General features: G+C 42.2%; 1 protein-coding gene across 3 annotated transcripts in view; it reads left to right on the top strand.

Annotated features, from left to right (window-relative positions):
• Positions 1-10,568, top strand: part of LOC118393388 (hexokinase-2) — a 66,135-nt gene extending 55,567 nt beyond the window's left edge. For all 3 annotated transcript variants that reach the window (XM_052461740.1, XM_035786026.2, XM_035786027.2), the window contains exons 13-18: positions 490-585; positions 823-922; positions 1,061-1,244; positions 5,526-5,681; positions 5,986-6,222; positions 7,921-10,568. In XM_052461740.1, the coding sequence (XP_052317700.1) occupies positions 490-585; positions 823-922; positions 1,061-1,244; positions 5,526-5,681; positions 5,986-6,222; positions 7,921-8,065 (918 nt within the window). In that variant the 3' untranslated portion in view covers positions 8,066-10,568. The remainder of the gene's footprint in view (positions 1-489; positions 586-822; positions 923-1,060; positions 1,245-5,525; positions 5,682-5,985; positions 6,223-7,920) is intronic.
• The last annotated feature ends 2,717 nt before the right edge of the window (positions 10,569-13,285 follow it).

The following is a 13,285-nucleotide window of genomic DNA, read 5'->3' as shown; positions in this document are numbered from 1 at the left end:
GATACCGATTTATTGGAGGACACAATAAAAGCTGATTTAATCGACCTTTAAAAAAAAAAAAGTGGGTGTGTGCGTGTGCGTGCGTGTGCGTGTGTGTGTGTGTAATAATGACAATTACAACAATACTGAATGAACAATGACCACTTTTTTTATTTTAACTTAATATAATACATTAATAAAATCTATTTAGTCTCAAATAAATTATGAAACATGCTCAATTTGGTTTAAACAATGCAAAAACACAGAAGAAAGTAAAAGTGCAATATGTGCCATGTAAAAAAACTAGTTTAAGTTCCTTGCCCAGAACACATGAAAGCTGGTGGTTCAATATTCCCAGTTAAGAAGTTTTATGTTGTAGTTATTATAGGAATTATGATGCGTCCTGACATAGTATAGGCTAACCAACACTCTGCTCAGGGCCAGGTAAAGATGCCTATCCCTCGCCCTCCTAATGTGATGTCCATTCCCCTTCCTCCTCCTCCTCCTCAGGGTATCTTGCTAAAGTGGACCAAGGGTTTCAAAGCTACCGGCTGCGAGGGAGAGGATGTTGTGTCTCTACTGAAGGATGCTATCCACCGCAGAGAGGTTAGAGGTCACACCCACCCACTGGGCTTAGTCACAATCCTACACTGCCCAGAATCAAAACGCTGTTACACATTACAGTACCTGTAGGATATCAAATCCATTTAAAATTGAATGTGATACCATAAAAGTACACCAACCGTAACTTTGATATTATAGTATACCAATCTGAAATCCTTTGGTTATGAAAAAGGGTTCCATTTTGGTGATCCATAAGTCCATGTGTTTATGTTTTTGTAGGAGTTTGACCTGGACGTGGTTGCCGTGGTTAATGACACTGTGGGCACCATGATGACCTGTGGCTACGAAGATCCACTGTGTGAGGTGGGCCTCATCGTAGGTGAGTCTCCAATAGCCTACTGTATGTTCCTTCTGGATCAAAGCACAGTCTGTAAGAAATCAATAACTGCCTTCCTTTTTCTTTGAGTGTCTGTTGCTCTCTTTTTCTCTCACACACACACATTTCCCCTCTCTCCAGGTACTGGCACCAATGCCTGCTACATGGAGGAAATGCAGAATGTGGAGCTGGTGGAGGGGGACGAGGGGAGGATGTGTGTTAACATGGAGTGGGGGGCCTTTGGGGACCACGGTGAGCTGGACGACTTCAGCACAGAATTCGACAGAGCCGTGGACGACTGTGCCACCAACCCTGGCAAACAGAGGTAGCCTATTACTGTTTGTTTACAATGGTGTTGAAAGAAAAATAAAGAGTACACCTTTAGTTGGGGTGCTGATTTACGGAGGCTCTATTAAACAAATTAAGTCTCCTTTCTGTGGATTTATTGGACTGTTTGTTAAAGTTGATTTATGCGTCTTTGGAGGCTGGGATTAGGTTTGCAAAGGGAGGGTATATTAAAGGAAACTTTCTAAATTTACCAGTAAACTACCAGAATTTGTGTAATCTAACACAGAACATCTAGTGACCATTTTGGGTACTTCAGATTATCACAGGTGTCTAATTATCTCTGGCCCTCTGTGTGGCTTTATCAATGTGAAATATATTAAATTAGATTATTTATTTTTTTAAATACAAAACAATGACTAAGCTGTAAAAAATGATTCTATATAAACCAACTTAGTGAATACAATTGGTGTTTAATATGAGGGTTTTAGCATGAAATATCCTTCATTTATTTACTTTGCTAGGTCAATGTATTTGTTAATGTTTTGTAGTTAAACTGGTGGCAGTTGTGAAAAAAAGTAAATAGTTGGAAGAGTTGCGGTGTTAATAGAAAATAAAGACATTGTTTTTAGATTTTTTTACATTTTCATTTATCATGCTATTTTCTCGAACATATAGGCTATCGACTAGACGGAGATAATAAATTAATAATACACTGAAAAAATATTAATGCAACATGTAAAGTGTTGGCCCCATGTTTCATGAGTTGAAATTAAAGATCCCAGAAATATTCCATACACACAAAAATCTTATTTCTCTCAAATTATCATCCCTTTTAGTGAGCATTTCTCCTTTGCCAAGATAATCCATCCACATGACCAGGTGTCATATCAAGAAGCTGATTAAACGGCATGATCATTACTCAGGTGTACCTTGCACCGGGACCAGTACAAGGTTCTCTACAATGTGCAGTTTTTTCACAACACAACAGTCTTGAAGGAGCGTGCAATTGGCATGCCACCAGAGCTCTAGCCAGAGAATGTAATGTTAATTTCTCTACCATAAGCAGACTTCAAAGTTGTTTTAGTGAATTTGGCAGTACTGGCCTCAGTACCGCAGACCACTTGTATTGCGTCTTGCGGGCATTTTGTCTTTGACAATTTGAATGCACAGCGACTGTGACAAGAACCTGAGGCCCATTGTCGTGCCATTCATCCGTCGCCATCACCTCATGTTTCAGCATGATAATTCATGGCCCCGTGTCGCATGGATCTGTACACAATTCCTGGAAGCTGAAAATGTCTGTTTCGATGGCCTGCATACCCACCAAACATGTTACCCATTGCCATTGAGCTTGTTTGGGATGCTCTGGATCGAAGTGTAGTACAGCGTGTTCGAGTTCCTGCCAATATCAAGCAACTTCACACAGCTATTGAAGAGTGAGACAACATTCCACAGACCACAATCAACAGCCTGATGAACTATGCGAAGGTTATGTGTCACTCTGCATGAGGCAATGGTGATCACACCAGATAAAGACTGTTTTTCTGATCCACACCACTACCTTTTTTTAAAGGTATCTGTATTCCCAGTCTTGTGAAATCCATAGATTAGGGCCTACTGAATTTTTCATTTGACTGATTTCCTTATATGAACTGTAACTCGGTAAAATCTTTGAAATTGTTGCGTTATACATTTTTGTACAGTGCGTTTGGAAACTATTCAGATTTTTCAGTATTCAGACCCTTTACTCAGTACTTTGTTGAAGCACCTTCGGCAGTGATTACAGCCTTAAATCTTCTTGGGTATGAAGCTATAAGCTTGGCACATCTGTATTTGTGGAGTTTCTCCCATTCTCTGCAGATCCTCTCAAACTCTGTCAGGTTGGATGGGGCACTGCACAGCTATTTTCAGGTCTCTCCAGAGATGTTAGATTGGGTTCAAGTCTGGGCTCTGGCTGGGCCACTCAATGACATTCAGAGATCTGTCCCGAAGCCACTCCTGAATTGTCTTGGCTGTTTGCTTACGGTCGTTGTCCTGTTGGAAGGTGAACCTTCACCCCAGTCTGAGCGCTCTGGAGTAGGTTTTCATCAAGGATCTCTCTACTTTACTCTGCTCATCTTTCCCCCGATCCTGACTAGTCTCCCAGTCCTTGCCATGGGAATACATCCCTACAGCATGGTGCTGCTACCACCATGCTTCACCGTAGGGATGGTGCCAGGTTTCTTCCTGACATAACGCTTGGCATTCAGGCTAAAGATCAGAGAATCTTGTTTCTCATGGTCAAGAGTCCTTTTAGGTGCCTTTTGGCAAACTCCAAGCGGTCTGTCATTTGCTTTTCACTGAGGAGTTGCTTCCGTCTGGCCACTCTACCACAAAGGCCTGATTGGTGGAGTGCTGCAGAGATGGTTGTCCTTCTGGAAGGTTCTCCCATCTCCACAGAGGAGATTATCTTTAAAAGATAATTTGTAAAAATTCAAATAACTTCACAGATCTTCATTGTAAAGTTTTAAACATTGTTTCCCATGCTTGTTCAATGAACCATAAGCAATTAATGAACATTCCCCTGTGGAATGGTCATTAAGACACTAACAGCACACTACACTACAGCCGGTAGGCAATTAAGGTCACAGTTATGAGAACTTAGGACACTAAAGAGGCCTTTCTACTGACTCTGGAAAAACACCAAAAGAAACATGCCCAGGGTCTCTGCTCATCTGTGTGAACGTGCCTTAGGCATGCTGCAAGAAGGCATGAGGACTGCAAATGTGGCCAGGGCAATACATTGTAATGTCCGTACTGTGAGACGCCTAAGACCGTGCTACAGGGAGAAAGGACGGACAGCTTATCGTCCTTGCAGTGGCAGACCACGTGTAACAACACATGCACAGGATCGGTACATTGAAACATCACACCTGCGGGACAGGTACAGGATGGCAACAACTGCCCGAGATACAACAGGAACGTTCAATCCCTCCATCGGTGCGCAGACTGTCTGCAATAGACTGGACTGAGGGCTTGTAGGCCTTGTTGTAAGGCAGGTCCTCACCAGACATCACCGGCAACAATGTTGCCTATGGGCACAAACCCTCCGTCGCTGGACCAGACAGGACTGGCAAAATGTGCTCTTCACTGAGGAGTTGCGGTTTTGTCTCATCGGGGGTGATGTTCAGATTCTCGTTTATCGTCGAAGGAATGAGCGTTACACAGAGGCCTGTACTCTGGAGCGGAATCGATTTGTAGGTGGAGGATCCGTCATGGTCTGGGGCGGTGTGTTACAGCATCATCGGATTGAGCTTGTTGTCATTGCAGGCAATCTCAACGCTGTGTGCTACAGGGAAGAAATCCTCCTCCCTCATGTGGTACCCTTCCTGATGACCCTCCAGCATGACAATGCCACCAGACATACTCCTCGTTCTGTGCGTAATTTCCTGCAAGACAGGAATGTCAGTGTTCTGCCATGGCCAGCGAAGAGCCCGGACCTCAATCCCATTGAGCACGCCTGGGACCTGTTGGATCGGAGGGTGAGGGCTAGGGCCATTCCCCCCAGAAATGTCCGGAAACTAGCAGGTGCCTTGGTGGAAGAGTGGGGTAACATCTCACAGCAAGAAATGTCAGATCTGGTGTAGTCCATGAGGAGGAGATTCACTGTAGTACTTAATGTGTCTTGTGGCCACACCAGATACTGACTTTTGATTTTGCGCCCCCCCCCCCTTTGTTCAGGGACACATTTGACTAACAGAAATGGAAGAATGTCTGTGGAACTTGTTCAGTTTGTCCCAGTTGTTGAATCTTATATTTACACATGTTAAGTTTGCTGAAAATAAACGTTGACAGTGAGGACGTTTCCTTTTTTGGGGCGAGTTTATTTTAGATTCTTCAAAGTAGCCTTGATGACAGCTTTGTATATCTTTTGATTTCACACCTTTCTGGTTACTACATGATTCCACATGTTATTTCATAGTTTTGATGTCTTCACACAATGTAGAAAATAGTCAAAAATAAAGAAAACGGCTAGGTGTGTCCAAACTTTTGACTGGTAATGTGTGTGTGTTTGTGTGTATATATAACAAAATAGTTATTAAAGTATAAAATACCAACATATATTTTATGTTAATTCCCGAAATAGCATAAAATCAGCAGTCATTTTTTTGTAATTTACCAGTAGCTTTGCGACCCTAGCTGGGACAACTACACGCTCCAGTGCAATAATGCTTTCATCCATAAAACCTGAAGTGTGTTTTTCCACAGTGGGATTCTGTCAACAAAACTGTGTAGCAGTAAGCCTCAGGATTCAAGTCTCTCTCGGTCTCTCTGTCAGGTATGAGAAGATGATCAGTGGGATGTACCTTGGGGAGATAGTGAGGAACATACTGCTGGAGTTCACTGCAAAGGGACTTCTGTTCCGAGGCAAACTCTCTGAGAGGCTCAAATCCAGAGGCATCTTTGAAACCAAGTTCCTCTCCCAGATCGAGAGGTGAGTCAGTGTCAGAGTTTGCTTGTCTGGGAATGTTTGTGGCAATTACGCTTTCAGTCACTATCTAGTGTTGATGTCTGATGAGCCAAAGGAAGATTTGGAAAAGTGTCACTAAAAAGGTTAACAGCCATGGTGGGATCAACGTGTGCGTCCCCTTTTCAAAGCTATTGGATTTCAATACTACGTCCCTCCTAGACACCAAAATGTTGAGCGTATGATAAAGAACAATGTTGTGTGCACTTCATGTTCACAAAAATGATTTGACTGTTGTCTGTGCCTGCCTGTCTCTCACCCCCCTTGTCAGTGACCGTCTGGCCCTGAGGCAGGTACGCTCCATCCTGCAGCACCTGGGTCTGACCAGTTCTACGTGTGACGACAGTATCCTGGTGAAGGAGGTGTGCAGCGTGGTGGCTCGTCGCGCTGCCCAACTCTGTGGTGCCGGCCTGGCCGCTGTGGTCGATAAGATCCGGCAGAACCGCAACCTCTCCGAGCTCAAAATCACAGTGGGTGTCGATGGAACGCTCTACAAACTACATCCACAGTGAGTGGTTATTTGATAGTATTATCACAAAAAGAGAGTCCGGTTAAAGCTATACTCCAGGGGCTGCATTCATGAATCATCCCAGAGCACGAGTGCTGATTTAGGATTTTGCCTTTTCGATGACAATGAAAAACATATGGACTGGGTGTACTCTACGCCTAGATCAGCACTGTTTTTCGTTAAAAAAAAAATAATACGGGCTCAGACGTTAATTGCACATTTAACTGTAGGCAGCTGGTAGTTTCAGTTTATAGCCTTTACTTTGCTCTTACTTTTCCCTTTATTATCTTACTGAATCTATGAATAAAATTAGTGGGTGCAAAATGGATAAACATAAGTTTTTCTTCGAGGCTCTGTTTCCGTGGTTACGTAGGTAAAATGCAAACATCAATCAAGTTCATTAAAATGTTACGCATGGTTTCTTTATGCATTTACAAACCTAATCTGCTTTCAATAATTATAATAATTTGAGTTTAATTGGTGTGAGATACAGATAGAATATATATATATATATATATGGACCCTGTGACTTTTCCCACATTTTGTTACTTTACAGCCTTGTTTTAAAATTGATTTAAATACAAAATAACCTCATCAATCTACACACAATACCACATAATGACAAAGCGAAAACCGGTATTTGACCAAGAACCCGATGGTCACTCTGACAGAGCTCCGTAGTTCCTCTGTGGAGAGGAGGAATCAGGCCTTTATGGTAGAGTGGCCAGACGGAAGCCACGCCTCAGTAAAAAGGCATATGACAGCCCCTATGGAGTTTGCCAAAAGGCACCTAAAGGACTCTGACCATGAGAAACAAGATTCTCTGGTCTGATGAAACCATGATTGAACTCTTTGGCCTGAATGCCAAGCATCACGTCTGGAGGAAACCTGGCACCGTCCCTACGGTGAAACATGGGGGTGGCAGCATCATGCTGTGGGCATGTTTTTCAGCGGCAGGGACTGGGAGACTAGTCAGGATCGAGGGAAAGAGGAATGGAGCAAAATACAGAGATCCTTGATAACGCGCTCAGGACCTCAAACTTTTTAGCGAAGGTTCACCTTCCAACAGGACGACGACCCTAAGCACACAACCAAGACAACGTAGGAGTGGCTTCGGGACAAGTCTCAATGTCCTTGTTTGATCGGGTTCAAGTCCAGCCAGAGCCCGGACTTGAACCCGATCAAACATCTCTGTAGAGACCTGAAAATAGCTGTGCAGCGACGCTCCCCATCCAACCTGACAGAGCTTTAGAGGATCTTCAGAGAAGAATGGGAGAAACTCCCCAAATACAGGTGTGCCAAGCTTGTAGCATCATACCCAAGGCTGTAATCACTGTCAAAGGTGATTCAACAAAGTACTGAGTAAAAGGGTCTGAATACTTATGTAAATGTGATATTTCAGTTGAACATTTTGCTAAAATGTATAACCTGTTTTTGCTTTGTCATTGTGTGTATATGTTGATATATACAATTTAATCCATTTAAGAATAAGGATGTAACATGATATAAATGTATAATTCTAGCCTCATACCTTTTAACAGCACCTTTTTTACAGTGCCTGCATGTACATCTGCCTATGAGTTTCCCTCATTCTCTTGTCCCTTGCCATATGAACTCACATACCCTGCAGATTCTGGTCCATTGTCTATTCTCAGTAAGAACATTCTAACCTGCTTCTGATCTCTCTCCTCTTCACAGCTTCTCCAGCATCATGCATGAGACGGTCAGGGACCTGGCGCCTCAGTGCGAGGTCACTTTCCTCCAATCAGAGGATGGAAGTGGAAAGGGAGCAGCTCTCATCACGGCGGTGGCCTGTCGCATCCGAGATGCCGGACAGCGCTGAGCGAGGGGCTCTGGGGACACCGAGAACAAGGGTTACATCCCAATTGGCACCCTATTTCCTAAATAGTGCACTACCTTTGACCAGTTCCCTATGCTCAAAAGTAGTGTACTGAATCGGGGGGGGGGGCATTTGGGACACAGCCATGGGCGGGGTCACAACAGGGACAGCACAGGATGACAAAGGGATACTGGAAAAGGAGCACAACTGGCTTCTTACTTAGAGATTTGCTGTGCCTCATCGCATCTGTTAATCAAAAGGATCTGTTAATCAAAAGTAGTGATGTTCACAACAGCCTGCGTTGTTTTTTTTTACAGTTTTTTGATTCTGGTGTGTGTTTAAAGGAAAGTACTTGGCCGGTGGGCCACATTGAAAAGGGACTTACAGAGAATTAAATATTTTTGTTATGAATATGTTTGTTTCCTAACAGAAGCAGAGATTCTGTTTTCTTAGTGAAATGTGACAGTGATATTGATGACTTTAGCTGTGTTCGATTATTAATACTAACCACACTAACTATAGTTTTTGTGACATAAATTGAGTATGTAGTATACTTATTGGTCATAGTTTGGATGTTATTATGCCAAAAGTTCCCAGATGTCGTACTAAATTCACCAAAAATACAAAGTATACAAGCAGTGAACACTATTTCCTTGCTTTTAGGGCCCCATAATGCAATTCTTAAGAAAATGTGCATGGCTTCACAACGTTTTCAGATTTGAAGAGAATGGTGGAAAATATGCAGCCGAAGACGGACGAGAGCAGATACAAATGCATTGCTTTAACTAATGATGACAAATGTTAAAATGTTGATCAATGTAATAAAGTCATGGCTTTTCAAATAAGTTATATGTTGGCTGACAATTTGTTAGCCACGCTATCCTTACAAACCGCATAGCATTACAGCAGTACCGGTATGTTAGCTAGTTACCGAACATTAGTTGGCTACAAATACATCGAACTTGCCAGGCAGTATATTAACTATATGCTATCTATCTACCCAACATTATTGACTTGGTTATTCACATCATTCTTAGCTAAGTAGTATAGTCATTGTTAATTCTGGCTATCTACTCTGATTTCAGAGCACAGAATAACAGATGAATTTTACAAACGCTCAACACCCGTGGAATATGGCCGGTGTCAGTAAACGTCGGCAAAAAAAAGCGTAATTAAATTATTGCCAACAGCACAGGTGGAGTCACCAACGCTCTAGATAACATGAAAACAGCCTAACCAACTCGGCTAGGATGAGTAAAATGGTCAGTGAGGTGGTCTCATTTGTGTTCGGGAAGTAGTTAGCCAGTTAGCTTGGGTGCTTGATTGCCGTTGGGAGGTCCGAACGCTCGGATCAACCCTACTCCTTGAATGCGCCGAGATCGAAACGCTCAGAATTTACAAACAGACAATGGACAATCTGACAACAAATTGAATTTACGAACACACCCGAAATCGTAAAATGTCTAGCTAGTCATTTGTTATGCTAGCAAGAGGTTGCATAGCAACAGCATCAACTTCAGGTAGACAGGCGAAGAACTAGTACGCTCAACTAAAAGGATACAGTTTGTTTACAGTATACTAAAATTAACTAGTAGTGTGTGTGTGTATATATATATATATACTCATTAAATATATAGTATGTTCGTATGGGTATTCGAACACAGCTCATGTCTTCAGAATGGTGCCTGCTGTACTAGGAATGAAACCACACCTGGGTTCAGAATCTGATATATTTGAAATATTTCAAATACTTTAGAGCATTCGCTCTATTCTACCTGGAGTGCCAGGCGGGTTAAGTTGTGACTTTTCTATTGGGTCCATTGCAGCAGGCAAGCTCAGTCAAGCACAGCTAAACTATTTTAACAGATTTCCAATAGTACTTCAACCCATTAACATAACAGAATATGTACCAAGTCCATTAATGCCTAGAACACTGTTAGAACTAGAACGGTACATTATTTTTTTAAAGAAATGTGTTGTGTTTCATAAAATGTCTAACTAATGAAAAGTGGGAGTCTAGAAGTGAGGCTAAATTGTGAATTCAAACACTGACAAATCGATTGGAATACACCTTATTTTAGAGTATGTCCTGGTTTGTCTGCAGGTGAAATAGAAATTAAATAATGATTGTCCATGGCTCTAATCTAAATTTCTTTCTGCTTTTCCTAGCATACAGTATCTTCTTGCCATATTATCAACTGTATTGGAGGAGAAGATTGACCTGAGGGGACCTTTGACTTTTTGAGAAGGAGTCGAGAGAGGATGCGAGGAATGGAGGAAAGGGGAATAGAGAAAGTGCACATGGTAGATTTCCAATTGGTTTAACGACTGCTCGCATCCTCCTCACCTCCTTTTGAAAAAGGACAAAGGTAAGTAAGAAAGGGTAACTTTGAAATAAATGTGCTTGTATGAATTGACTCCTCTCTGCTAGTGTGTCAAACGTTTAGAGCAGGTATTCTGTCAGGGGTACGCCAAATAAAAATGATTCTCTTTTTTTTTCTCTTTTTCACATTTTCAAACAGTACATTTATATTTTCCGACGGGACTATACATTTGGGTGAGTTTTTTTTTTCTCACCTGAGTAGCCTCAGGCAAAAATAAAATTAAACCATCTAGTCAAATAATTAACATCCAGTCACATGAACCGTTACTCTCTCGCGGGAAACCATTCTTGTGCAGGCATTTAAAAACGAAACATGACAATTTAAAAAAATAAGCCATGAGAGTTTTGAGCGAGAATAAAGATGACTTTCAAGTAGTAAAAGCAACAGATACCATGAATAAGAAGGAGCTAGAAGTGTCTTATATGGTGAGCCACCGAGTGGTTTAGGACAGGCGGCCCCATACTATTGTGGAGGACTTAGTTCTACCTGCTGCCGCAGATATGGCTGGAACACTGCTGGGGGAAAATGCCCCCCAAAAACTATACAGGTAATGACTTCATCAAACAACACTGTTCCACAACGCATCAGTGACATGGCAGGAGATGTTTTAAAACAAAACAATTACTGTTGCGCATACTAGCCATTGAATTATGTGTTACAGCTGGATGAATCAACAGACGTGGCAGGCCTGGCACAGCTCTGTTATGTTCATGGGGGGTTAATTAGGGAAAACCAGTACAACATGAGGGGATATTTTTCAAGTATTGGACAGCTTTGGTGGTCAAGATGTTGGTATCTGTACTGATGGTGCAAAAGCCATGACAGGGAGACATAGTGGAGTGGTAACGCGCGTGCAAGCAGTTGCTCCTGACGCCACTTGGGTACACTGCAGAATCCACCGAGAGGCTCTTGCTGCCAAGGGAATGCCTGACAGCTTGAAAGACGTTTTGGATACTACAGTGAAAATGGTTAACTTTGTTAAAGCAAGGCCCCTGAACTCTCGTGTATTTTCTGCATTATGCAATGAAGTGCGCTGGTTATCAAAGGGTAAAGTGTTGACTTTATAAAAATAAAATAAAAATAATTGAGAGACGAGCTTAAAGTTCTCTTTTACTGACCATAATTTTCACGTCTGACGACGAGTTTCTCACACGCCTGGCCTGTCTGGGTGATTGTTTTTTCTCGCCTGAATGATCTGAGTCTAGGATTACAGGGACTCTGCAACTATATTCAACTATATTCAAAATTGAGGCTATGATTAAGAAGTTGGAGCTCTTCTCTGTCTGCATTAACAAGGACAACCCACTGGTCTTTCCATCATTGTATGATTTTTTTGTGTGCAAATGAACTCTAGCTTACATTGTAAAATGTGATATAGCGAAGCACCTGAGTGAGCTGGGTGTGCAATTACGCAGGTACTTTCCCAAAACAGACGACACACACAACTGGATTCGTTATCCCTTTCATGCCCTGCCTCCAGTCCACTTACCGATATCTGAACAAGAGAGCCTCATCGAAATTGCAGCAAGCGGTTCTGTGAAAATTTAATTTAATCAGAAGCCACTGCCAGATTTCTGTATTGGGCTGCACTCAGAGTATCTTGCTTTCCAACGAGCCGGGTTGTGATAAACTTACACTCATTCTTATGTTTAATAAATGTATAGTATAGTGTGTGTGTGTGTGTGTGGCAGGCTTACAATGATGACAAAAAAACATTTGAGAGTGCACTGACCCTGGTGCTGGAGGGGCTATATGCAGCTGGAGGTTGAATGTTTGAAGGGGTACGGGACTATAAAAAGTTTGGGAACCACTGTTTTAGAGGATGAATCTCAATAATTGTAGCAAGTTGTGCGAGACATTTTATAGATACAAGGATAAGTACAGTTCAAGGGGGCCGAATACATTTCGAATACTGTATAAGGATTGTTTTTTTGTGTGCATGGTTTTCTCTACACATGATCGGTTCAGGGCCAGCATGTCCTGCAGTTACCACCGTTTGTATTGTACAGCTGTGGCTCTCTAGGCCCTTATTCACACATACTTTTGGCGCTAAGTGGCCTAGCCCGAACCATTACTTTTCTTCCACCGAACATTATATTTGGCACTATGCATTCTGGCAGGTAGCGTTCTCTTGGCTTCTGCCAAACTTAGATTCATCTTATTTTAAGATGAAGGCAGGTTGGAACTCTGTAGTGAATGTTGCAACTGAGGACAGACTATTTACGCGCTTCAGCACTCGACGGTCACGTTCTTTGAGCATGTGTGGCCTACCAGTTCACAGTTGTGGTTGTTACTCCTAGACGTTTCCACGTCACAATAACAACACTTACAATTGACTGGGACAGCTCTAGCGGGACAGAAATTTGAAGAACCGACTTGTTGGATGACAGTGCCACGTTGAAAGTAACTGAGCTCTTCAGTAAGGCCATTCTACTGCCAATGTTTGTAAATGGAGATTGCGTGGCTGTGTGCTCGGTTTGATACACCTGTCAGCAACTGGTGTGGCTGAAATGGCTGAATCCACTCATTTGAACGAGTGTCCACATACTTTTGTGTATATGTAATGTAGGTAGGCTATCACCTAAAAGTGGTAGGACCTACTTAATTTTCAAGAGCGCTTGCACCGTCTGGCATGTAGAGTATGTTTTAAAATTTGGGCATACAAATGTAATGCTATTGTGAGAGAGATGCCATTTGGAGCAGTAATATACTCTTGAAAGAACATTACAAATTCACCTTTTTAACAAACTTTTTAAGAGACAGCAGTCGGAATGAATGGTCGACCCTTTCTATTCTGTTGCAGAATGGAATCTATGGTATTGGTATCCTGAAAAGTAAA

This window comes from Oncorhynchus keta, chromosome 14, assembly GCF_023373465.1.
Source record: "Oncorhynchus keta strain PuntledgeMale-10-30-2019 chromosome 14, Oket_V2, whole genome shotgun sequence".
Taxonomy (NCBI): domain Eukaryota; kingdom Metazoa; phylum Chordata; class Actinopteri; order Salmoniformes; family Salmonidae; genus Oncorhynchus; species Oncorhynchus keta.
This window is presented reverse-complemented; position numbering and strand designations above follow the sequence as displayed.